This window comes from Gymnodraco acuticeps, unplaced genomic scaffold, assembly GCF_902827175.1.
Source record: "Gymnodraco acuticeps unplaced genomic scaffold, fGymAcu1.1, whole genome shotgun sequence".
NCBI classification, from domain to species: Eukaryota; Metazoa; Chordata; class Actinopteri; order Perciformes; family Bathydraconidae; genus Gymnodraco; species Gymnodraco acuticeps.
In genome coordinates this window covers 3,778,024-3,804,804 of record NW_022990701.1, presented here as the reverse complement: position 1 = coordinate 3,804,804, position 26,781 = coordinate 3,778,024, and the positions used below count along the sequence as shown (strand labels likewise).

The 26,781-nt window shown below is 39.7% G+C and overlaps 2 protein-coding genes across 6 annotated transcripts in view; both read right to left on the bottom strand.

Annotated features, from left to right (window-relative positions):
* Nucleotides 1-10,759, bottom strand: part of fhdc1 (FH2 domain containing 1) — a 34,444-nt gene extending 23,685 nt beyond the window's left edge. Inside the window, 1 exon segment of the mRNA XM_034231519.1 lies at nucleotides 10,588-10,759. The gene's annotated coding sequence lies outside the window, so the exon portion shown is untranslated.
* Nucleotides 10,760-13,334: 2,575 nt separating this feature from the next.
* On the bottom strand, nucleotides 13,335-26,557 carry arfip1 (ADP-ribosylation factor interacting protein 1 (arfaptin 1)). 5 transcript variants are annotated; one of them, XM_034231418.1, is made up of 10 exons: nucleotides 25,387-25,674; nucleotides 24,253-24,632; nucleotides 20,383-20,478; nucleotides 19,037-19,145; nucleotides 18,373-18,474; nucleotides 17,274-17,386; nucleotides 16,794-17,015; nucleotides 15,820-15,977; nucleotides 15,450-15,624; nucleotides 13,335-15,343 (listed from the first exon to the last, which is right to left on the bottom strand). In XM_034231418.1, exons 2-10 carry the CDS (start codon nucleotides 24,628-24,630, stop codon nucleotides 15,188-15,190), a joined length of 1,509 nt encoding a protein of 502 aa, XP_034087309.1. In that variant the 5' UTR covers nucleotides 24,631-24,632; nucleotides 25,387-25,674; the 3' UTR covers nucleotides 13,335-15,187. The 5 variants fall into 5 exon arrangements, with proteins under 5 accessions (XP_034087309.1, XP_034087312.1, XP_034087311.1 ...); XM_034231421.1 differs by lacking the exons at nucleotides 24,253-24,632; nucleotides 25,387-25,674 and adding an exon at nucleotides 26,427-26,557; XM_034231420.1 differs by lacking the exon at nucleotides 24,253-24,632 and having other exon boundaries at nucleotides 25,387-25,671.
* Nucleotides 26,558-26,781: the final 224 nt, after the last annotated feature.

The window sequence follows — 26,781 nt, the reverse complement described above, 5'->3', positions numbered from 1 at the left end:
CGTCACACCGCCAAAGTATTAAAGTTATCAATAAAAACTAGGGCTGCTCAATTAATCGTATTTTAATCGCAATTACGATTTTGGCTTGCAATTATTATGAAAACAACATCATCGAAATAAAACAATTATTTATTTAAATTTATTTTGAATTATACTTAAAGTGCAGGGTAATCAACTGTTAAAAACATACTGTTCACATTTTATTTTTAAATAAATTGATGTTTTCAAAGTAAATGGATAATCGTTTTTAATAATCTTGATATCAATTATTGACCCAAATAATCGAGATTATGATTTTTGCCATAATCGAGCAGCCCTAATAAAAACCAGAAGGGTTAATATGGTCTTTACATTCTTTACTCAGTGCATGTAATGTATATCATTTTCTTTAAGGGTGTTGCAGTAGTACAAATTATAATCATTAATTAATAATAGAAGACAACCAGGACTCCAGAAAATGTGAGGAGGTATTAATCAATTGAAAATAAAGTACAATTAAAGGCCACATATTTTAAAAGGTCAGGGTTTTGGAGCATTTGCAATTTCCCATTTTTTGCTAAAATCACATACAGAATCATTTTAAAACCAACATTACTGACTGCTTAAAACAAGAAAGAGTATTTGAGACATTTTAAAATATAATTTAAGACATTTAAATTATTTAAGTTAATTGACAAGAATGCTTTGATGCCTTGCAGACACCCTGTAGCTGGATATTCTTCACCAAACAACTAAATTAGCTCCTAATCACTTTAGAGGGATTAATGAGTTAAAACACTAAAGCTTTCAGTCCAAAGCAATAAAGATTTGGACTCCAGTTGAGCAAAGACGTCTCTGAACATGTCAGTACATTGTCTCCGAGCTGTCAGATCAGATAATCCTCGTACTCCCTTCAACTTTTGTTCAAAAGGTTTCAGAGTTCAAAGCACTGCTCCTCCCATGGCCTTTCTTTTCTTAACCATCCCTCATTCAATCCATTATAAAAGCCAGAAGTAATTATAAAGAACCAAAAAGGGAACATTTTAAAACACTGATGTTTATGAAAAGAAACTTGGTACCACTTTACAATAAGACTACCCTTATAAAGGATTCATAAAGGGTTTATAATTAGGTTATTAATTGGGTTGTAAACACTTTATTAATCATTAAGAACCATTTATAAACCAGTTCTAACATAGTTTTCATACATCAACACAGGCTCACTATTTGGCAAGATGACTAAGCCTTATATTGGCACTAGCTTACTTCACTTACTACACCACTTAGGCTTGGGTTAGCATGTAAGCAAGTGGTAGCTACATCTGTGCTAACGATGCTAATCGTAGCCTCCAAGTTAAAACCTAATAGAGAAGTGTTAAGCATTAAGTGGGATAATATTGTAGAATAAACGGCTTCCGTTTGAGGTTGGTAAAATAAGGTCATCCTTGTAAGTTAGATAGATATTTTATTAGCTAGGTAACTGTATGCATCGCTAAGGTAGACAAGCTAACGTCAAAGTATTGTTGAAGAGCGGCGTAGTGTATGTGAAATTAACCTCACAATAAGGTGTGTATATTACAAATAATAATGTCATATTTCAAGATGATTACTTAGATATTACAATATGGTTGGTTGAGCTGGAGTTCATTATTGAGGCAACACGTTAACGTCATATCTGAAGAACGAACCCAACCCTTGTTCTTTGTATTAATTGTATTACCAAATTGGTATCAAATAAATAGTAAGCATTGGTAATACCAATGCTGATAAAGTAAAAAAAGTTTTATTAGAGTATTTGTGTCTGGGAGAAGGTACTGTGCCCAGTTCCTATGTTCGGCAGTTACAGACTGGGTTTTCTTATACAAGAGAATACAGAAAAAAAATCAATATGGACCAATACTGTATAATTATCCTTAAATGATGTTATACAATGCACCTAATAAACAAGTATGGCATTTTGAAACATGATGTGCAACAATTTTTACTGTAACTTGTAGGGATGCTCCGATCGATCGGCCACCGATCGATATCGGCCGATACTCACTCTGCCGATCGATCGGTGCTCTCTAAAAATGCCGATTTATTCTTCACTATCGGGTCACTCATTACTAGATCAGTGAGCTGCATGAGACGATGCTGTGTGTGTGTGTGTGTGTGTGTGTGTGTGTGTGTGTGTGTGTGTGTGTGTGTGTGTGTGTGTGTACTTCAATTGAATGTAATAATTATGTTGGTTGTTGTTTGTGGAAGCGCCAGTGAATGAGCCCCATTAACTGAGTTTTAAACATCACTTTAAATGGAAGATCCCCGCCCACTCGATCGGATCGGCATCGGCCGATACTGATTACGGCGATCGGACCCAAAATTGGCGATCGGAGCATCCATAGTCATTTGTGTGCATTTTGTTGTTAACTAAGATGATGTTAAGATGTATTTGTTGTTAGTATGCACGTGGACGCTTTGGACATACCTGGAGAAGGAATAAATGGGTCTTTGGAATGATGGGAGTTAAAGACAAAAGGTGGAGACTAGTGTTGAAACTAGTGGAGAAATGATCAAGATGCCACCTTGTCCCTCTGATTAGATGGCATGTTAAGTCAGGAAGTAGCATTATTAGAGATGAGTGGAGGGCATACAGGAGAGTGCTGTGTAACATGCGGTACAACCACTACACCATAAACCACAGCAGGTGGTTTGTGAACCTCCAGACGACAGTCATACCCAACATATATAAAGAGCTTGGTCGACTGTCAAAGGACATGTCCGTAGACTGAGAGGAAACCGTACAGAGAGTTTGTTGGAGGAACACCTCAAGGTTCTTGAATGGTCATCTTGGCTTGGCTCTGCTCACCCTGATGGACTGCTTGGATATACACAAAGCCTTTCCAGTCTGAGTACCATTATTTCTTACCAAGTCTTTCATTTATGTCTGAGAAAAGCTTTTATGTTTAAATATGTGTATCAGTCATACTAAAATAGTCATTATTTTGAGTCCTGATTTTCTTCATGTGTGAATAAAATGTTTTGCTTGGTTCTGTTGCATCTTACTTTGCATTTCATGTGAGAAATTTGTATTAGCTCAACCTGAATGTTATAACTCATTCATACATTGACATGTGTATTAAACTGAAAAACAAAGCACCCTTTCAGTAGTTATAAATGTTAGTGACTCATCAATAGATGGTGATGTGTTTCACACTTTACAATAAGGCTCCCTTTCACCAATTATAAATGGTAGTAACTCATTAATAGATGGTGATATCGACGTCGCACGCATCTCTGCTTGTCTAGCTGACATCTCTCAGTGGATGTCTGATCATCACCTCAAGCTCAACCTTGACAAGACTAAACTGCTTTTCCTTCCAGGAAAAGATTGTCCCACTCTTGACCTAACAATCAACATCGGCACCTCTGTTGTTTCCCCGACTCAGACTGCAAGGAATCTGGGTGTGATCCTAGATAACAAACTGTCCTTCACTGCAAACATCGCTGCTACAACCCGCTGCTGCAGATACACGCTTTACAACATCAGGAGGATGCGTCCCCAGCTGACCCAGAAAGCGACGCAGGTTCTGGTCCAGGCTCTCGTCATCTCACGCCTAGACTACTGCAACTCCCTCCTGGCTGGTCTACCTGCATGTGCCATCCGACCTCTGCAGCTCACCCAGAATGCAGCGGCTCGTCTGGTCTTCAACCTTCCTAAATTTTCCCACACCACTCCGCTCCTCCGCTCCCTTCACTGGCTTCCGGTAACTGCTAGAATCCACTTCAAGACAATGGTACTTGCTTACCATGCTGCGAATGGATCTGGCCCTTACATCCAGGACATGGTTAAACCGTACACCCCAGCACGTGCACTCCGCTCTGCATCAGCCAAACGGCTCGCTGCGAAGGGGACCCAAGTTCCCATCAGCAAAAACACGTGGGTTTGCTATCCTGGCTCCAAAATGGTGGAATGAGCTCCCCATTGACATCAGGACAGCAGATAGCTTACACACCTTCCGGCGCAGACTGAAAACTCATCTCTTTCGACTCCACTTCGAGCGATAGAACTATTAACAAAGCACTTATATACTAATAAAGGACTGGCTTACCTAAAGCCAGTTGAGTAGCACTTGAAATGTTTTTTGCTCTATGAAACCTGATGTACTTATATGATTCTGTTTTCTTCAAGTTTGTATTTTGTTGGTCGAACGCACTTATTGTAAGTCGCTTTGGATAAAAGCGTCAGCTAAATGCAATGTAATGTAATGTAATGATATGTGTCACACTTTACAATAAGACTCCCTTTTGGCAGTTATAAATGTTAGTAACTCATTGATGGTCATAAGAGATGCCAAGAAACATCAAGAAGGATGGGGGGAGAATCAACCCAGTGAACAACAGATACCAAGGATGCTGGTTGATGAAGAAGATGAAGTAAGCTAGGTAGCCAATATAAGGCTTAGCAGTACAGATAAATGTGGGCTCACTATTTGGCAAGCAACCGGTCACAGTTGCCCTGTTTATCTTGTGTCTTATAAAAGCTTATTAATAATTTAGTGTTCACAACTTAATTAATAAATGAATTACAAACTATTCGTAAACCCTTAATAAGGGTAGTCTTATTGTAAAGTGGTACCAGAAACTTCAAATAATGTTTCAGAATGACTCAGGTTAAATCTTGAATTAAGGCTGACCTATTTGTTATAAGTACAAGTTTAACAACCTCAAAACAATGATACAGTGGTCTCTTCAGAGAGGATTAGCATGGCTCGAACAAAACCGTACAGTTTCTTCACTCTCAAATCTGCAAACTGGTGTTAAGGGGATTATTACAAGGGTTTACTCTCGAGTAAAGCATACATTCCTAATGAGGCCAAGGTACAACTTAGCACCCCATGCCATGTGGAACTTAACCTTCAGTATTGTCTAACATGGATCTTTCCAAAACAACTTAACCTTTGTTTTGTTGGTCAATGATAATTGAATATACCAATTTTACAGAATCTAGTTATACAACGTTTCTAATTGTAAGAGGCTGGAAATAGAGAAGTGCTTTGTGAAATGACCTCTCCTGCAAACAGCATCTTTTTTAAGTTTTAAAGCTTTTTGTCCTTTTAAAAACAATCAAGGCCTGCTCGATCATCAGGTTGGCAATGACTGTAAAACCACCTAGAAACGGTCCCTGATGTTCCTCTGCCTGGACTCAAAATTGGCACACAATTCACAAAGGTTACTATAAATAGGCCGCAATCACCCTCCATCTCTCTGCATCAAAGTCCCATTCAGTGAGAGTGGGAAGCTGTCAGCTGGACGTGACAGCACAGTCTTTTTAATTAATAAAGTCTCATAAACAGCTTGATTATAAACCTCCCACAACTAATTATTTAGTGATTGTAATTGAGCAACAATTCCAGAAGAATCAATGTGTCACATTTTCCCTATAGTGATATAAAAAAGTTACTATGCAGTTATGATTTATTGTAAGGAGATTAGTCAACAGTGAATCTTTTCTAATTGGTAATAGCCATGAGTTCTTGACAATAATGTGGGTTTCTGGCTTACGTAGTACATTCAGGGAAGACAAGCTTTGGCTATTTTGGGCACTTTAAGTTCTGATTAATGATCCTGTCAACTAATTATGGCATTGTGTTCTGCTGCTTCAAGTCATGTTTAATGTGTCATAAAAATGAGTTGCATGTTGCTGTACCATCTACTAACTGAGCTTCTAGGGATGATGACGCTCTAAAATTAAAAAGTATATTACAATTAGTTTAAACTGGTAAGAGAATAATAAGCTGTCATTCTTGAACAAATAGTCAGTATGCCATATGAACATTGGGAAGGTTTTTTTTCTTGATGTAATCATTCCTACTTTTCATACTCGACTTTAACAGATCCCTTCCCGATGTGTTTTAATATAAACAATTGGGGGACAGTATCTGCAGTCCTTCTGTGCAAAAATGTATTCAAAAGGTGTGTCTATCACATAGATAACCTTTTCTGTTGTAATATTTTTAACAAAGAGAGGGGAAGAAAGCGTTGTTCTGCAGACTGCTGAGGCAGAAAGGATGTCTAACTTGTATTTTCTATTAGAAGTCTGTACAAGTGTACTTTCTGTTGACACCAAGAATAATTCATATAGGATATATTGGAATTAAAAGCTGAACATTGCCAAAACACAAGGATTGCCAACACTGTCATATTATAGCTTACGTCAGCTCGTATAGCACAGTATAATAAAAAACACACTTCTCCCATGCTCAAAAACTGCCTGGAGAATCCAAAGGAGATTCATATTGACAAATATTAAACCCCTCAAACTGTGTTGTTACTGCAGTCCCATCACTCTGCCTCCCCGTGCTTCGCAAACACCTGCAGAGACAGGGAAGGAGGGATTTTGTAAAGACTGTGTGATGCAGTTGCCCCCAACACAACATATCCCCCCAGCTTAGCATAAATCTGGTAATAACAGCCTGTGTCTGAAACGAGGTTTTCAGATTTCAAAGATTAAAGCTGCTAGTTTGCAGAGCACGCGATGCTGCTCTGTCAATGACTGTTTAACCAGGATTCAGAGGGGTTCAGCTAAGACTAACATGAAGGACTATACCACCTGTAACACATGTTAAATCACCGCTTTCAGCTAACCTGTAACTGAGGAGGGAATTCATCTAAGTATATAACCACCAGTAAGACTTTTCTAAACCAAAACAAACAAGGAATTTGAGTTAACCCTCTTAACAACTGAGCGAGCAAAAAAAAAACATCATTATTGGTAAACATCTGATGATTCAGTATGTATGAGGATAAGAAAATACATCTTTAATTTCATGACAAATCACCCCTTAAAATTACTACAGGGAGCATTTTCAATGACGTTGAATATAATAATATGCAGGTTAACTGATAATGAAACAATCATCAGTTGCATGATGATACAAACCATGAGACGCCATTCAGATATTTTACAACAGCATAAACTCAGTTGAGGTTTAGGAACAACTGCATACTACTGAGGTATTTCTAATATATTCTCCAACCTGTTTTCATCAATAAGGATAGACTTAATATTAAACAGCTTTCAGTATAAGGCAATGCAAACAAAGAGTGCTGATCGTAAAGTTAAATCAACACCCCTCTACCACAGTTTCAACAAGAACTTTATAGCCTTTCTTTTTTTATCGCAGGACATTTGTAAGAGACAGCATTTGTTTTGGCTAGCTGCACCTCATAAACTACAAACAGATTGGTATATCTTTTCAAAGGTGTTTTAACAGACTGCACTACCTGCGCAGTAACAAACAACTGAAAACAGATACAATTAAGCAACAGGCTTGTGAAAAAGGTGAAGAATGTACCCGCTGAGACAGATACTTCCATCAGGAGTTGGTGGAGACCAAAAATGAGAGTGAACATTTTGACTTCAACTCATCAGGTAAACACAAAGATGATCAGTTGTTGTGTCACGGAGGTGATCTCTGGGCTCATAGATCTCAGCCTCCGTTACGGGTTGTTTCGTTTTTTGTTGTTGAAAAGTGTTCCCTTTCCCCATGTCTGTCGTTGATTGTGTGCACCTGGTGCCCTGTGTTGTCTCCTCCCCCCTCACCTGTGTTCTGTTGGGTTGATTGTGTGCACCTGGTGCCCTGTGTTGTCTCCTCCCCCCTCACCTGTGTCCTGTTGGGTTGATTGTGTGCACCTGGTGCCCTGTGTTGTCTCCTCCCCCCTCACCTGTGTCCTGTTGGGTTGATTGTGTGCACCTGGTGCCCTGTGTTGTCTCCTCCCCCCTCACCTGTGTCCTGTTGGGTTGATTGTGTGCACCTGGTGCCCTGTGTTGTCTCCTCCCCCCTCACCTGTGTCCTGTTGGGTTGATTGCGTGCACCTGGTGCCCTGTGTTGTCTCCTCCCCCTCACCTGTGTCCTGTTGGGTTGATTGGGTTGGGCATTTAGGCTCTGGGGTTTTGCTGTGAGAGAGGCAGGTAGTGTGTGTGAGATCCTTGTGGCTGCAGGCTGTGATGTGCTCAAGGAAACAACAGCAGGATTAAGGCTGTGTGTGTCATTGTGTTCATGCTGTAATAAATGCCCACACCGGGTTGTATTTTGGACGTTCTGCCTCTGCCTCCTTGCTTGGTCGGGCCGCTCAATTGTCAGCCTCACATGTTGCTTAACTTTATGTCATCGTACCATATGGCCAACTTGATTGACACAGGCTCACAACTACTACGTAGTTCACAGAGCCTTTTCAGAAGTAAATTAAACTTCAGATCACAAAACAAACAGTGAATCTCCTAATACAAAGGCACACCCAGAGAAAAGGTAAACCATTAGAAACAGGAAGCCAGTCAGGCGAGATAATGATGAGAAGGAGGGAAGAGATGGGACACACAGAGTACACCATCTCAATGGCTCCGGATCAAAAACAGAGCTTTGACTGTGTGTTCTTTTGTTAGCAGGCGATCAGTGTCTGGCCTGCAGCAGCCCACTGCGTCTGCACCACCTCTGGATCTGCTCTCCAATTGTTGCTTCAGAAATCGGAGCCTCGTGCCAGGATCAGCTTTAGGCAAATCTCACTGTACCACCAACGTCTGCCATATACTTACAGATTAATCGCAGCCTTTCGAGCAGAATAATACACGTACTGTTTGATTTAGTGAAAGCTCAAGCAACAGATCCTGAGCAGAGTGGTAATGACAAACAAAGGTGACAAATAAAGCAGGTGTTCACGTCACCATAGTGACAACTGCAGGGAAACGAGAAGGAAATGCAAACATGTTTACATGGCACTGAGGAAAAGTGTTTGCCCAAGGGCCCGGAGACACACAACTGGCTTTATTAGAATATAATTTAATACCAATACTTACAGTGTATTTGTACGGATCACATTACAGTCTCTTGGAAAACACAACAGGAGCCATTGAGAGAAGTTCCTAAATCCCCTAAAACAATATTTATAAATACAATATCTGTGGAAGAATTATATGGGTATTTTAGCCCAATGTCTCAGTAGGCATAACATACTTTTGACACTTAAGTTGTATTTTGGGCTTTATTTTATTTATTAGACAGTTTATGGCTGAGAGATATGGGTGGTCACAGGGGTGGGAACCGAGGGCACTTTAATTGTCTTTCTCTTTTCTTTCTTCCTTTGTTATGGATTTTATTTTTTTAACCGTTTTTCATCGCAAACTAGGACAGATTTTCAGGCAATAAAAACCACTCCAGTTGACCCAAGTTGGCAACAACTACTCAGCCTCTCTCTTGCTCCCACATAAATAAATCAAGCACCCCAACATCTTCCTACTCGGGAATGACGTCAGAGAATTGAGCTTTCCATGTTAGGCTCTGCTTCCACAGCAACCGGGACACACACACACACACACACACGCACACACCGCCCTCTCGCTTGGCTTGACCCGGGGAGAAACCCTTTTTTTCCACGGGGTATTGTTCCCAACACTTGAATGGATTGCCCTCTGATTCATCTCAGCATAGTGTACAAAAGCCAAGGAACTCAGGGTCTGAGGTGCAGAACAAAACCAACAGAGGCAGAGTTATAAAGCCATACATGCTGAACTAACAGGCTGAGGTTGGGACAGAAAGTTCTGTTAGTGGATCCACAACAACCCCCGTAACACCAAAACACTGCCTACACTCTAACATGAATACATGTCCATCAGATATATTGGCTTCTGTTTTATCCTAGCAACCAAAATCCTTCTAAAGCAAATTAGCAAAAACTGTCAGATCTGAACTTTTGTTTTTTTAAATACTAAAACTGCTTTGTTGAAGAAAATAACGATTTTGTAGGAAAAACATGTCCATACTTAGTATTGGTAAAAGTACTAATGTATAAACATATAGCACACATATTTGACGATAGTATTCAGTCTCAAAATTATAGTAAAGGATGAAGCAAGTAGTTGTACATCTAATTCAGCAAACCGTATAAGCTTCAATCTTTTGGATAAAGAGACTATCTGAAAGCAAGAACCAGAAATGGTTACCCCAACATGAACATCCTAATACTTTAGCGACAACAACAGTATCTTTAAAAAAAAGTGTGGCTGTATTTACATATTGTGAAAAAAACATGCTGTTTCACGTTTTGTAAGACAATAATAACTTCCAATAGCCTCCTTTTAAGGCTACTATGTCTATTAATCCTTTAGATGACAATATGGTCACATGAATAAGATGTAGGCTGTGTAGGTACAATATTCCTTATTCATTGTGTTAATCGGCTAATCGAAATGTTGAGCCATCTGGTTAAATTGTATGTGATCAGGTTCTTGAATCAAATAGTTACAACACTGGACAACAAGCCAGTGTTTTGTTTGTGCTTACGTTACCAACACACAGCAGAGCAACAGATTCAGGCCTCAAACTACAACAAATCTTCATTATGTAATTGTGGACCTAACTGCATTGCAGGACACCTTCTGTTGTCACCTTAAAGGCAGATATAAACAGTAGCAGGAAGGTTACATCTCTCTGCTTTTCTTTGCTAAAGAATAAGCCTGCAGACTCCACTCTCCCCCTACAATGACTTTCCACAGCACAGTTGTAGCAGGTCGTTACATATTTCCATCCACACACACAGCATGATGCGGCGGTACCGTCCTGCTGGACTTACCGGGGGATGAGAGGGCTCGCCGGGACACGTATGGCGCTCCGACACCGTTGAAGTTAGTGGTCGATACTTTTCAGAGGAGAAAATCTGTGTTGTTTCAGGTTATCAGCCGGTCAGGTGCACTGGAGCTGGTGTCCTGGCCGAGCTGCAGCACATACAGTGCGGACACACTCTCCGGCAGACGGCGGTGATGTGAGCGTCCTCGTACGTTGGACGAGGTGGAATAGGCGCGGTCCCGCGTCCCCTGCGCGGGCCACACGCAGCTTGTGACCACTGCTGCAATCACAAGGCTGCCACCAGAGAAACAAACTCAGGTGGGTTCATACTGTAACGCGAGGCTCATTTCATCAGGCTCAAACTGGGCTGGAAAGTACTCAAGCAATGCATTTAAGTATATATTTTAAGAACGTGTTAAGAAAGCGTAGTTAGGAACTTTTTCCATTTATACAACTTAACCATTTTTCTTCAATACAGTTTCAAGTGGAAGTACACTGGCAGTAGTTCAAATGAACTGCAACAGTAATAACTATGCTAACTACAACAGTAACATGCTGTTCAAACGTCATTGTAGGCCTATCTGTAATTATATTTGAGATGTTTGTCCATTTATGTGTACACTAACTTAGTGTTACTTGTAATATTGTAAATGTGCACTGATCAGATAGTATCACTAGTACTTTACTTCCATTCCTCAGGAAAGTTTTGTTCTTTCAGCACCATATTTATTTCACAAAGTCTGTGCTGTTTCAATATTACATTTAAAGATCCCATGTCATGGCCATTTCTACTGATCATAATTCAATTTTTGAGGTATACTAAAATAAATGTATATTGTGCAATTTTCCAAACTCACATTGGTTTCTCATATAGCATCTCTGACTGTATACAGTATTATGTTTATTCACTCTCTGTCCTAAACGGCTTGTTGGAGCTCCTGCCCCCCCCCCCCCCCTCTCCGCGGCTGGGAGTTTGTGTGTGTGTGTGTGTGTGTGTGTGTGTGTGTGTGTGTGTGTGTGTGTGTGTGTGCCCAGGCTGAGTTCCGCGGTGTCTCGCTCAGCTGTCTCGCCGACCCCACACCAGTGAGCCAGCTCACAGTGTTCCGCTCCTCGCAGCAGAGAGCCTCGCAACGTCCCGCCGAGTGTGTGTGTGTGTGTGTGTGTGTGAGGAAGTCCCCGGATTGGTCCAAACGTAACGGCTCCGCGGACGTTACGTTACGTCACTATACCCGAAATACGTCACTATACCCAAGAAGTAAAGGAAAAAGAGAAATCAGCATAGACAGGTATTTTCTGTGTTAGAGTTGTACTCGCTACAGGGTGTACTTTGAGGGTTTGTGACTCTGCAGACCGTTTACATGCATAAAAAGCTACATAACACACAAGGGGACGGGTATAACCAGAAAAGCATGACATGGGACCTTTAACCCCCAATGTTTCTACTTTGCAGGACAAAAGCAGCCTTGTTTTAGCTTGATGACATTTTTGCAATAGGATTAGAACATTTTTCACTTAATTGAGATTTCAGTTGAGCGAGATGTATTTTTCTCCAGTATTTATAATCCCTCAGTGCTAGTAAACTCCAGTTTTTTGCACAAAACACTGAGTTACACAATTATTCAAAACATTTAAGTTATTTTTTTCAATGCTACTTGTGGGGGAAACTTCTGTGTATCAATGCAGTGGGAGTCACCGACTCATGAAGGAGACACGGGAAGAGCATGCTTTGATGTCAAACACTGATGGTTTATTTAGGAGCTTCGGCCGGAGAATTCACATCACAAGTCCAAGAGCCAGAGGTTCTGACTTCACGGTAGAGTTGCCACGTCAATTCTGGAGCGCCTCTCTCTCTCGTTAGCCCATTTAACTGGTTTCACAATCAACATATTTGAGAAGATAGCCTAAACAGTTGAGAACACTGAGTCACTTGCGTCTGACACTTATGGCCTCGAAGATTTCACACCTTGGAGTCCACAAACACATAGGAAGTGTCCCAGTGTACCCACAACAATAAACCATCTGTGATAGGGTTGCCCGGTCATAGAATGGGAACAACAACATTATGGCTCCTTAAAGGAGATAACAGACGTCAGGGTTGGTCATGCACGTCATATCTAGGAGTCTAGGACAATTATTTCCCTAACACTACTGAATACAATTCATTTTGTAATGAAATATTGATAAATTAACATTTTTATATATTCTTTAAACTTTTTCCATGTTGTTTTGCACTCCGGTCGACTGACACCCTGCAGTCTTCCATGTCTTTTTTACTCAGAAAACTTTAGAATGTGGATCTTAGTCTTGTTATCTATTATTTTTTTCCTTATTTGATGGACAATGTACAACAGATAAAATGCACCACTGAGTGTGTGATCATCCTCAAAGCTTTTTCAGAGGCTTAACCAGATCCTGTCAAATGTATACCCGTGGGTGTGGTGGGTCTGTGATTATGAAATCCTAAAGGGGAACCTAAAAGCACCTGGACACAGTCCAGTAAACAGTCGACTTGAATCCATAAGTCAACAGAGTATACACCAGGGTTGTTGGAAAGAAACAAAAAAAGCTAGATAAATGCAGAGGTTTACTTGTGATATAATTGTAGTTTTTCGTAGGGCATGTCATAAGCTTTTCCTCTCAGTGACAATGTCTGCATCCTTTTTTCTATAGCCTTCGGTTGCCAAATGTTCTACTTTATTTTTCTTTGTTGGCCCCTGGTGATGACATCTCATACAAGCTGCTACTACAAACACGTTGAGATTAAGAAAATAAACTTTTATTTTCCCAAAGAGGTTACACAACATTCAGAATCCTTTTCTTAACTCAACATGTGTTAATGTTTTATTATTACAAAGGTAGAGTCCCACTAGCACACCATTATGCAAGTCTTCAGGAAAAACAAAAAATCCAAAACGACATACTCAAAGTAAATAGAGAAAATTACAAATATATTTCCATCTATTTCCGGGAAACAATAGATTGTTGTACAAGATTCACACTCCCAAACTGCTATGGTAAGCCATAGGAAAAGTACAACTCACCCAAACGAGGACAGCTGGTTATCAATACCAGCCTACAGTATGTCCTCTTCCAAAAATAAACTTTTATGTAGCCCAATGAATACAACTTTAAGAAGCTCAAAGGAAGCTGGTCTTTCAAATTCAAAAAAAGGTTCCTCAAGTTAATCATATTTTGGTTTTCACCTTACATATCATACATTTCTTACAAGTACTTTGTAATTAGTCTCAAATGCATAAATGTGCAATATGGATAAATATCTTTGAGAACATCTTAACATGTCTTTAAACTTCAAATGTTAGTGGAGTATTTTTTAAACACAGACATGTGTGTTTGTGTGGAGTGTTTGAACATGTTGTCCTTTGAGAGTGTGTGTTTGGTCCATGCTCTTCCTGCAAGAGTGGGTCCCGTGAATTGGTGAGAGAGCCTGTTTTAAACAACAAGACCAGATATAAAAGCACAGAGAGGAAGAGAAGAATAAATCCAAGGCACATTGTCACATACAGTAAGGCTGGTCCTTCAATTTCTCTGAATGCTATGAATGAAGACCAAAGAGGGAAATATCGATAAACAGAGCAATATCAAAAGCAGCATCTTGTCATTATAATCATATCGCAAAGTGCAGAATTTATTGTGAGCGGCCATCGATATCATTTTAGAATATCAATTTAAAGTAATAGTTGACGTTTTGGGAAAATAGAGTGAGAAGATCGGTAACACTCTTGTGTGTGTACACTAATTATGAAACTACAGCCTGAGCTGGTTAGGTTAGCCTAGCATAAACACTATAATCAGGGGTAACAGTTAGCCTGCCTCTGTCCAAAGGCACATCACCTCCCATAAAACCACAACTGGATTTGTTTTTGTTTGAGTGAGATTTAGAGGTGCTGATACGCACCATGTTATTTAACTTTGGACAGCCGGGCTAGCTGTTTCACCTTGTTTACGGTCTTTATGCATAGCTAAGCTAACCTGCCACTGGCCATAGCCTTGTATTGAACACTCTTACCAAAAAAGTAAATAAGTGCATTTTCCAATACGTCAATCCATCACTTTAATACGAGTTTGCTGATAGAAGTGACCAATTGCGTGCATGCTTTACCCTGTTTTTAACAGTTGTAAAATCAAATCATGATTGAAATCATGTTCAGAATCACATGAAGCTTCCTGATTAGACTTGTATAAAGCATTCACCAAATCTCAGTCATCTGAGAAGAGTTCTGTAAATAATGATCCGACAGCAGTTGTTTTGATCCCGTTGCTGCCCTTACAACATGTCCGCCGTGCTGGGATACAACATTCATATGCTGGAATACAAAAGGCCAGTTACAGTTTTCAAATGTGTTAAATGCAGCAACTCCTGTTCAACAGATTTGCCAAACAGTTTAAAAGTGCATCGATGGATGATTCAACAACAAGAGTAAAACGGATTGTAGGAGTTTTTTTTTTTTCATTTTGTGTAGAGTTAAAAGATTTACAGCTGTGAAAGTTTGAAAGGCAGTGACAGTCGAGTTGAAGGTTTCCCGTAGTTTTCTGTAGGATTTGACATTTCCTGTCAAACTGATCCTCTTCGGCTTCAGAGGTAGTGATTAGTGCTCTTCCAGCCAAGATGGACTGTCCCCACCCGGAATTTTCAACTTGATGTGGAACTGCTTGAGTGTCTGTTCCAGCTGCTGTTGGTTTCCGGCGTAGTACGCAGCAATGGCATTGTGGAACAGGATGAGCTGGTTGTGCAATACCTTCACCTGTTGCAGGAGAAGAAATGAATAAGATGATGAACAGTGAACACATTCGAAATAAAAGCCATTATTCTGCTCCAGTTATGAGGACTAGAGCAAGCCAATAACCAACCTTGTTCTCTTCCAGGAACTTCAGCTTGACGGAGACGTCGTTTCGCATCCTCTCGTATTTCTCGCGGTAGATCTGGAACTGCTGCTGGGAGAACTCGATCCTGGGCATGGTGGTGGCATCACGTGGTCCCAGATTCAACTCCTCCAAATCTGTACGGTACGCGTCATACTCAACTCTAGAAGTGAGGTTATTTAAACAGCATCAGAAAAATGCATCATGTTAAATTGTTAAAGGCAATGAAAGCAGGAAATCTGATTTCATGACAGCCCTGATCTCCCCAAAACATTTCAGCTGGATTGAAAAATATCCTACCAATTGTTAGATAACCATTTGTGGTAAGGACATGGTGCACAAACTCAAGCAACCTTACCTTGCAAATTCATACTGTTTGATATTAATCAAGGTGTCTTCAATTGTTTGGTCCACAAGAGTGTTTACACTGCCGATGAAAAAGTTGATGGCAGCCAGCAATGTCTCTCCATTTTTGGACAAAAGCTTTTGGGTCTCAGCGTTGTAACCAAACTCCTCCTGAGAAACAGAGTCAAATAAATGTTAGAAAGGCCCCAGAAATGTTGCTTCATTTGCACTGCAGTTAGAAGAAGAAGCTGCAGGTGCCAGCTTTATACAGTTCCTTTTGTATATAGATATACACACAGGTGTAACAGTGATTATTAAATATGAATATAAGTAACAATTAATTGTTTCAGGATCTGCATCATTACATTACATTACATTGCATTTAGCCGACGCTTTTATCCAAAGCGACTTACAATAAGTACATTCGACCAGGAAGACACAACCTTGAATCAATTAAACACAAACTTTTAAATCTATTATTATTATTATTATTATCCATTAACCGATATGCAGACTAGGTAAGACATATTAGACAGCAGTAGCAACAATACATCTACAACTAAATATTCTCAAAAGAATATCTGTGTATAAGATGCATAATACATAGATAATAGTTAACAAAATGTAGAATTATTATACTGTATATGCACTGACTCGAATATAAAATAGAAAGCACTTCTTTCATTGAATCATGGAGCACTATAGATAAATCCCGTAACACAATTAGAGGATTTTGAGGAAGTGGAAGATGATCTTAGCTTTAGAATGCCTTTTAAGTCATTAACTTTCATGAATCAATATAATAAACATAAACTGTAATCTAAGGGATCAAAGTAGAGTCAGGGAAAAGTTTTCCCAGCAAGGTAGAACATATTATGTGTTACTTTATGGCTCTCTACTAGGATATACTAAGTAAGGATGTTAACACGCCGCTTCCTGTTCATCCTACCTGATCTGATTGATTGCTATACATTGATATGGACTCACATGCAGTTCTGGTGACTTGAGGCTGAGGTCGGCGAAGGCGTTACCCAGCTGCCTCTGCGTCTGCATTATCTGGGACAGCTGATTGGCCAGCGTCTGAGCCAGTTTGATGACATTCTGGTACTTCTTCTTGTTGTCGCGCAGGACTTCGATTTGGGCCTCCAGATCCAGGTCCACCGTCCTCGAGCCCCGTCCCAGCTTCTCAGACAGGATCTGTCTGGTACACTGCAGACGACAGCAGAATATTAGGAAGCACTGCTGGGAGACATACTGTAATAGGGACAATCAGAGGGACAGAGTGGAGCCAATTTCATAGTCTAAAACAAGTGAAGATATCAATAATATGTGTTGTCAGTTTGGGGTATAGTTCCGTTTTCAGCCAACATCTTAATAAGCTAACAGATAAAGACTGAGACTTGGGTTGAGAGGAGAAACAGGGTGAGGTAGGACAAAAAAAGAAAAATTAAGGAAAGAGAGGATTACTTTATAAGTGTTGATGCTCCACTTTCTCACTAGGTCCAGTTTCTCCATGGCTGGGCTCTTTAAGTCGTCTGATAGGACCACCGCTCCGCTCTTTGGCTGTTCATTCATCGTGCCTGGACAATTAAAAACCATTCACTTAGTAGGTGATTACGTTATTTGATTTGCAGGCTGTGGTGAAAATTAGGGAGGGTTAGGGTCATGTTAACATTGAAACTGACAAAAGACTAAATACTCAAATTAGAGGTCTTAGTGGTTGCTGATAACGTGTAAGATTATTCTAAACAAAATAAAAATTAAAAAATACAATTAATTATGGACTTACCATTTAAAAAAACAGTAACAGTGATGAAGTGCTTTTTTGAGGTTTGGGCACAGTGGGGAAATGTTAAAAGATATTGAGCCCTGAAACTGACAATATATCAGTCAGTTCATAAAATAATTGTTATTATTGTTGATTTAAAAATAAATAAAATAGGTTTAAAATTGTATTTAATAAACAAAAATAATTCAAATACTTTTCCTCCAACCAGCTGAATAGAAGTGAAAATGGAGGCAAATTATAAAATGTTTAATTTTTTTAAAGCTCTATTTTAATGTATGTAATATTATGTATGTATTCTGTTATATTTTTAACTTTTCCGAAAATCTTTAAAAATGTTGTCAGTTTCAGACCTCCATAGATTAAGGCTATGGGAGATTACGAGTGGCAACTTTTGCAAGGACAAAGATTACAAGCATGAAAACCACCTGCGATTAAATGAGAGCAGTTCCCTCCAACGAGATGTTGCACCAGATCTAGAAATGTGGAGATCTAGATCTTAGAAAAACGAGTCTAAGGGTGTGTGTTAACACAGATGGTTAGCCACTGCCAAGCAACAAAACTACTTGAATCAGCCCAGACATATACAAAGACAAAGTTGCAGCAACAAGAGAGGAGGAGAAGAAAGGTTTGATTCTGAATGGAGCACAGCCTGTGGGAACAAGGAGCAGGTAAGAAACTGGTGAAAAACCAAGAGGTACAATAGGACTGCGGTTAATTACAGTGTGCAAATGGTGACGATTCATTATTATCTGATTCATACTCCACTGCTGCCGGTACCTGTCTCAGCCTGACTATCGCTGGAAGAGCGCGCCAAGCGGCTAGCAACAGTAGAGCTGGGAGCTACAGGAGCCACGGGAGACGTGGGCAGGCTGGCTGACCCTGGGAGATATTCAAAGTTATCATTCATTAGTTTGTCACCATCCAGCCTAAACACGTGGAAAGGGGATTTTTTATTGAAGTTGATTTCCTGTTTGTTTTCATTTTTGAATGAATGTGTTAATGAACAAAAGCCTACCTCCAGCAGTGCAAATAACATGGGAAATATCCATGGCAACGTTGTAGTAAACGGGCTACAACAGCTCACCACTCAATGGGGAGATTTATATTTGCATTTGTAACAAGGACAGGATGATGAAAAGGAAAGGAGCGTTAACACCTGGTGATCAGAGGGAACTCATTAAATTCAATTGGATGTCCACCTTTACAAATTCAAATGTCTGCCTTTCAATTTCACAGAGATTAAAACCCAAAAGTGGAGCACAGTGAATAGATGGAGAGAAAGACTGTTTGTAAACACAGAATGCTGCAAAGCACTCAAGTAACGTAACAAGGCTGGAACATTTCTGATGAGCTGCTCCGTTGCAAATGTCTGATAATGAGGAAACGGCACATAAACAAAACGAGGACAGCAACAATAAAAATGGGGAGTGAGGTGTTTCACCTTTGTATGGTCCTGATTCGATGATGCCCTCTGTTGTTGAGGCGAAGTTGCCGGAAGTGACACAGGACTCGGAGAGGTTTAGGGCCCTGGGGACACTGGGGTAAGAGTCCTGTGAAACAAATCATACGGGGATTATATTAACAGGTTTAGTAGTTCTTAGCAGACAGGCGGCAAAGACAGGGAGCTTTTTGTACTTTCTGTATGAGTTTACAGACATTTGGGCTACGCTAAGTCACACATTCTGCTTACAAAGAAAGAAAAGTACAATAAGACATTTGATTAACTTCACAATAAAAAAAGGATATCTTTGAAAGTCTTTTAAATCAGGTGGCAGATACTATATTTTATTAAAATGACCGTAATTGTTCTCGACAAACTTCCCTCATTATTCAGCAGCACTTTGAATCTTGTGAATTCCCCTTAAATATATAAAAAACCATCTAATTGATAGTTGAGAGGGGAATTAAACAGTAGAGAACCATCTGGCATCTCCTGTCTTGTTATGAATTAATGATTGTACAGAAGCAGACACTTCCTAAAATGTACGTCACGTAAGTATTAAAGTAAACTTGTGGCAAACCTAAAGTAGGGTTGAACAGCAAAGTGGTGCACAGTTGATTGACATGTGTTAGCATGTACATTCAAATGCCTGAGCTAATGTTTAGAAGATGCATATTTTATGCATACATTATTGTGGCTGTGTTGTCTTCCTGGCAACTGTCGGTGTGACTGAGAGCGAGTAAACAGCAGGCCGTCTGGAAGCACTGCTGCTCAGTCAGATGGATGATAAGAGAGGGCAGCCTAATGTCTCCATCAAAATGCTTTACTGCAGGGATATCACCTTGAATCCTTGACAGTGGATTATGCCACTGCTAATAGAATTAAACCTTTTTGTGTAGAGCTGCACAGATTTGTAAAATGTTCCTGTTAGCAAAAAAATTATCTGTTATTTTAGGTTTATTTAAAACCAAATTGAAAATATGTTATTTTGCTTTAATGTTGAGGTATATGTTGTTTCTTTCTCCATATATAGTTAACTGTATAACATTTTGGATTGTTGGTTGGAGTAAATAAATAAAACATATATAAATATATAATAAATCTCCCTGTGTTCTGAAAAGTCTGTTCTGATCATTCATAGATAAAACTATTTAATCTAATTAATAATACATATAATTGTTGGTTGCAGGTCTCCTATTTTTTTTTAGACTGCCAAAGAAACAAAAAATGAAAGGCATGATTGTTTGGACTGGTATATTTATCCAGGAGTCTTTAATATTTTATGATGAGACAATTCTCCTAGAAAGGTATAGCTTTGAGATGCAGTTCTCCAGACACGGCCTTACCCTCTGGAACACCATGTCCGGGCTCTGATCCCCGTTGCTGGTGACTGGGATCTCAGCCGCTGAGCTTCTATGGAACTCCTCAGTCATTGTGCTTTCCTGTAATGAGGAGGGTGAAAAGAAGCAGGTTATTCTTTAAAGCTTCACCATATCACTTCAAAGATAGAGTCCTCTGTTAAGAAACACAACTCAGCATCCACTAGTGGGACACAACAGATGTGGGCTGCCATCTTGTGGACACAGCCTGGTGGAAATCATGAGCCTGGGCCAGGATAAAATACTGTTATTAGTTATTGTGTCATATTTTGGAAGCTGAGTGCATTGCATAATGCTTCTTTTAATACAGACAGCAGCTGCCCTTACAACACAAATACTCTTACCTGATCGATAGATACAACTGGGACTACTTTGTCATAATATTGAAACTTTGACTCCCTTGCAAATATTAGAATAATAAGATAAGCATTTATTCTGATTAGAAAATGTTTTGCCAAAATCTTGGTCAAAACTCTTTCCAGGAAAAGATGGGGAGTTTAGTCAGCTACAGAAAAAGCAGTTATGTTGCAGCAGTACAACATGAAGTTATGCAACATCGGACTTCAATTCAACGCTCCCCTATTTTTTAACACAGTTTGGGTCGACTTACTGAACGTAGCAGGAGTTTTGTAAACACAGGATCTGATTCATTACAAAGGTTTAGTATGCAAGTTCCCCACCCATGAAGCTATGCAAAAAGGGGAATCAACCAGTTATCTTCAGGGGGGGTGGTGGTGGTGGGGGGGGGTGGTGGTGGTATATATATGTTTTTAAATCCTTTGGAGCAGAGAGAGGAGCGGTGGATTATTGTTATTGATTAATGCATCTGTTTCTTAGGGTCAAAAACACTACACTCACAACTTAAAATGAAAGCGTTTAGTTTATTTAATAAAAAAGCACATGTTCAATGTGAAAAGTGACCGTAGATAGATTACTTCAGTTGCAATTTGGTGCTATACATATATAAAAAAAAAAAAAAAATACAAATTAAAAACACCTTGAATTTCAGGGGGCGCAGCCAACGGAGAGGAAACACTGATCTTTATCATCTGCTGTTCTCCATAGCAACAACCCTTTCCTTGAAAATATCTGGTTTCTTGTTGCCATGTTCCTCGAAGCGCTTACTCGCAAATACATGGCTTTATGTTTCACAGTGACATTCAGACCACATTCAACCCTGTGCGTCATGTTTTATAACTGGTCATTATGTGGTCCAATGTGGAAAATCCTGTGATGAAAAAACACAAATGGACCAACAATTAACCCTTAAGTCAACAATTACAAGGAACTACCTGTTATAGACTTTGTGAAATACATTTAGTCCCTTTTAATTGATCCTGTTGGTTGAACTGACCAAGGAACACATTTGTTTGAATCGCTGCACATTTCCATCTTGGCTTGTAGCAGGCCACCCATTGGAGAAAACCGTTTGCAGCATCAGATTTGTTATAGTGCAACTTGTGGCCTAATCACAGTGGACTTAGGAACTAGAACACTGCCCTAAACACTAAAAAAGCTTTACATGTCAGCTATGTGAGGTCCAGCAGTTTAAAGTGGATTAGTGACATGCCTGGCAGAGGAGGTAACAAGGAAACAATGTAGTATACATCTGAATTTCTCTCTTTGAACAAGATCCTTCAGCTAGAGGTAAACCTTGACCGGTGTCTAAATAATGCAGATAGCTAGCAGGAAACAAGATATGGGTCTTGTCTGAACTCAGCAACAGGTTTCACTGTGTGGGCCAAGAGTCCGTTTAAAACATGGGTTTCTACCAATAACACATTTAATAACAAAGCTTACTTGTTTGGTTTTAATGTATTTTGTAAATTAAGTCTTTCTTAACAACCCAGTACAATTCCCTTCATTGTGGAACTAATATATTGTATTCTAGTTCCGACTGTGACTTAAATTAAGGGAAACGCATAGAGAAAAAAAAGATAGATATATAAATATGTGGTTTCCTCTTTTTTCCAAATAAAGAAGTACATTACCAAAAAGTAACCTCAGAGCCCAATTGAGAGAATACACCAATTTCAGACATCCGTTATAAAGTAACCTGATAGGTCTTTTAAAACTAGTTTAACTGATTTTTTTGTATTAAAAGAACTTGGGTTATCAGTTGCAAATACTACAAGATATAGCCCAGTGTTTTTGCTTTGATCACAATGTGTCATTTGATACGGTATGTATGTTTATAAAGAAAGAAATGGAGAACGCCTTTTGTAAAGAAGTTGCTGTGTTTGGATGTTAGTAATAATCTTATCAAAAAATATGTTTTAAAAAACCGATAGACTCAACCCTATTATGACATAATAAATATAGACCAAAGTCAAGGTTATATGTAGAAATGCTTGACAAAGACTTTACCTTGGGTGTTGTGTCATGTGACCGTGACATAAATACTTTAAGGCTATATGACCCCGGCATAGGGGCCGATCAGCACAGGTAAGGGTTGGCTTGTCTATCAGCCTACTGCAGATAACAGAGTGCTGCCCAATCACCTCTGACATCAAATTTACACATGCAAGGCACGTCTCCGAAAAAAGGGTGTAAATGAAGTCGGATTGCACAACGGTTTTTTTCAATGTATTATTTATCCATCTGCAGTTCTTGCACAACTGTATTGATTGTCCCAATACAATCTTGTTTTTGTTATAGGAATGATTAAGCCAAGGATCCAGGGATGATCAGGCATCTCAGAGTCAAAATGGTCCAACCCAACATCTGGAAACACTTTGCAGGAAGCTTGGGAATAGTATGTCAGCCTCCAGAGAGTAGGAGAGTGGCTGAAAGATAAGTAGGGAAATGAAAAGGCAAGGTATGGCAAGTCATCTTGTGCCGTTACCGACAGTATCCTGGATACAAGCAAACATGACTAGGAGGAAGCGATAACAACAATAAACTAATTGTCCAATTAGCTGCGTCAGCTGAAGGAATCATGGCTTGACTCTCAAACTAGGAAGAGCACTAGCCTATTGAAAATTGCTGGGTTAAGGCTGCAGAAAGGATTAAAGATGTATCTTAAAGTAAGATCTGGAAATGGTGGGTTACAACTGTGATGACTGAGGTTTAGTAAATGAAGAGGGTTTACAAAGAAATAATGATTGCGATTGGACTTGCAATAGTGGCACTGAGCCCGATAGAGAACGTAAATCAAGAGCCGGAGGAGTCACACATTCCAGCGAAACAAGAAATGTGGGGCTGCCGGAGAATGTGCAGTGAGGAGTCCAAATCCGTTTGACTCTCCGAGCCACGTGACAGCATGTAGAACTCTAGAGCTTTATTTACACCCACTTACAAAACAGGGAAACATTGTGAAGAAATGTAATCATTAACACATCATGTACACGGAGCAATGGCAACGAGTGTCTAACAAAAGAAGGCAAAAACAAAGTATATACTTACCCGTCCCACTTACATTTTATACTCAAGTTTGCATTGTAATAAGCAGCAAAGACAAATCTCAGCAATCACTTGAGATAAGCCAGCATTTATACAAAACAAAGGAAAAGTAAGACGCCTTGATTATCCCAGACACACAAAACACCTGACAGAGCAACACACAAGTAAAAGAAAGAAAGCCACCGACTACTGCACCGTCAACACAGAGCAACAGCTACACCAGCTATATTTCATAACCTCCAGCAAAGCAGAATGAAATCTGAAACACATCTACCAGGAGAAACAAACAAGATCTGATGTTGTTGAATAATATGATAAAGCTTCACAGCTAAATCCAATCTTTTAGTTAATTAATTTACCATCACAGCAAGTAAAGATCGAAACAGCAAGAGCACAGAGAGCTAGAAGATGATCCAAAGTGAACGACAATATCACCTTTGTTTCAGTGTCAGAATCTCCACTTTCCTCTGGTGTTTCAGAAGTTTCAACTTGATGGTTTGTCTCAGGTCCCTCATGTTCTACACTAGCAGACATGTGTGCAGCATCACTTTCACTGCTCATCACCGCTCTCTGAATGCCCGCATCCTCCTTCTGAATGGCCTTATCACCGTTTCCTGCATTTTCTTCAGCGCTGTCAATATCAATCTCGTCCATCTCATCATCTTGGTAATCTCTTCCACTACTGTAGTCTACACTGTCCTGTCTCACATCCTCACTAACACTTTCTTCTGTTTTGTCTTCTCCCTCACAATCCAGCTGAGGGTCCTCAGGTGAGGTCTTCCCCGATTCAGCCTCAAGACTAACTTCAGACATACCTGAAAACAGACAGATAGAAGGATATAAACAAATCCTACCATACCAGCTGACAACTTATGGTTCAGTTAAATATAGGAATGCAATACAAACCGAACCCCAGTATGTGCCTGTAAATAATGTAATATCATTTTGTTCAACTCACAGTGCTAAGCATGCAATGAGATACATCCCTGATAGATAGTCTTGGATACATATATGCGAGCCAAGTGCTGACAAGGCAAAATAAACGTGTGTATTTCCAGATTTCCAGTGTGATTACTGGTATAGGTTTGGTACATGTGTGATATAAAGCTACACAGGAAACGACGTGGGTGCTATTATTTCTAATGCAGACAGTGAAGCATTGTAGCTATAATCACAACGTGTGCTATACTTCTCTCTACACCACACACCGGAACACACTCATGGTTTACTTTAGCAGTTACCTGTTGCAGCACCGTCACGTGACTAACTAGGTGGACAAAAGTGACAAATACTTATGCTAGTAACGACACATATAATGACAAATTGTTGTTATATTTCATGGTTTAGCAAGCATTAAAGAAGCATTGTGTCTGGTTTGACTCTCATTGGTTAGCTTAGCTCTACTAATTTGAGATGTGTCAGAACCGTTGACGTGGTGTTTGCTAACGTCAACCTAGCTAAACCGTAGATAACTTAACATTCTAAAAACTTAATTTAATCATGTTTTCCCTTCATATTTTGTCATATATGCAAGGAAAATGCGATGCTTAAAACTTTAGTTCACATTACCTGTCTGCGGGTCGTGGCTAACCTCTTTAGCTGAGAGCTGTTAGCCGTTGCTTTGGTTAACCGGACTAGCCGTTGTTGCTGTAGTTAACTGGAATAGCCGTTGTTGCAGTGGTGAGCTGAAGTCGTTGGTGCTTGCTGTTAATGCAAACGTTGCATAGATATACTACCAAGTTATCATCGATGGTCCTCGACTATCTTTGAGCACACTAGACTTGCTGGGTGAACCCCCGGAAAGACTAATCCACTGCGGCCCTCGGCTGTCATCAGAAGCAGACTACATCATTTGCAGCATGCGCTTCTCCCCCTGCTGTTAGAACACGGTGCTTGCAGTTTGGAGTCCAATGTCTAAAATGAATTTATTAACCCTTTCATGCATGAATTATGAAAACCTCAGTCAGGATTTTTTTACCAAGTGTTATTATTGCTCTTGGTGAATGAAAAACAAGATTTGAACTTTTTTTTTTTTATCTATTTTTTTCAAATAGATTTGTATATGTCCACTCAGGTGGACAGTATGCGTTCAGGGTTTGAACTGAAGAGATGTACATTTTGAAAAAAATGATAAATAAAGATGTGCAAACTTAAAGTTACATTATAATAACATAAGTATGTTGATTTACGGCCCAAAAAGATATTGCAGATGAAGTATTTTCAAGAATAACCAGGGCCAGGGGCCAATTTGAGCATTTTGAGGCCCCACGCACAGTTATTTGATGAGTGCTAGTGGAGCCTCGCAGCGGCGAACCGTGCCGCGCCACCCTAATTGCGCCACATAAGCGCGCCTCAGATGAGGCCCCCCTCCGCAAGGTGTGGCCCCCTCCACAAGGTGAGGCCCCACACAGTCTGCATGATCTGCCTGTAGGGAGGGACGGCCCTGGGAACAACAGCAGCAGTATGAATTGTAGTTGAAATATAGCCAGTGATGCATGACGTCCACTGTAGTGGACAGGTGGTTAATCATGGTTTCCTGCAAACATAACATAAATACTTTGATAATTTATGAATTATATGATTCCTTAGTTGTTACTCGATGTCACCACCTTTTTTATACTTGCAGGGGACGCTTTCCATAAAAGGATTGACAGGATATAGATGGGTGACTTGGTCCATGTGGCTTTCTGTCGTCCATCTTGGTTTAGACTCGCAGGGGTGGCAAACTCAATTTCATCGCGGGCCACATTCGCATAAAGGTTGCACTCAAAGGGCCGGTTGTAACTATATAAATATATAATATATATATAAAATAATGTATTATATTACATTATTGCCTCTGAATTGGATTATTATCGGATAATAACTTAGTAATTAACTACGTCTGAAAGCAGAAGTCCAGGGCAAATAATTGCAAGTCTCTTCAGTGCGCATGTCACAAAACGAGATGCATTGTGGGACATG

Bases quoted from the DNA above. Each gene is read 5' to 3' on its own strand.
- arfip1 (XM_034231418.1), bottom strand. From the start codon at position 24,630: ATGTCTGAAGTTAGTCTTGAGGCTGAATCGGGGAAGACCTCACCTGAG. The intron at 18,475-19,036 runs GTGAAACACCTC...AATATCTCCCAG, and splicing joins CGAATCAGGACCATACAAAG to GGTCAGCCAGCCTGCCCACG. The intron at 17,387-18,372 runs GTACCGGCAGCA...TTAATTGTCCAG, and splicing joins CGATAGTCAGGCTGAGACAG to GCACGATGAATGAACAGCCA.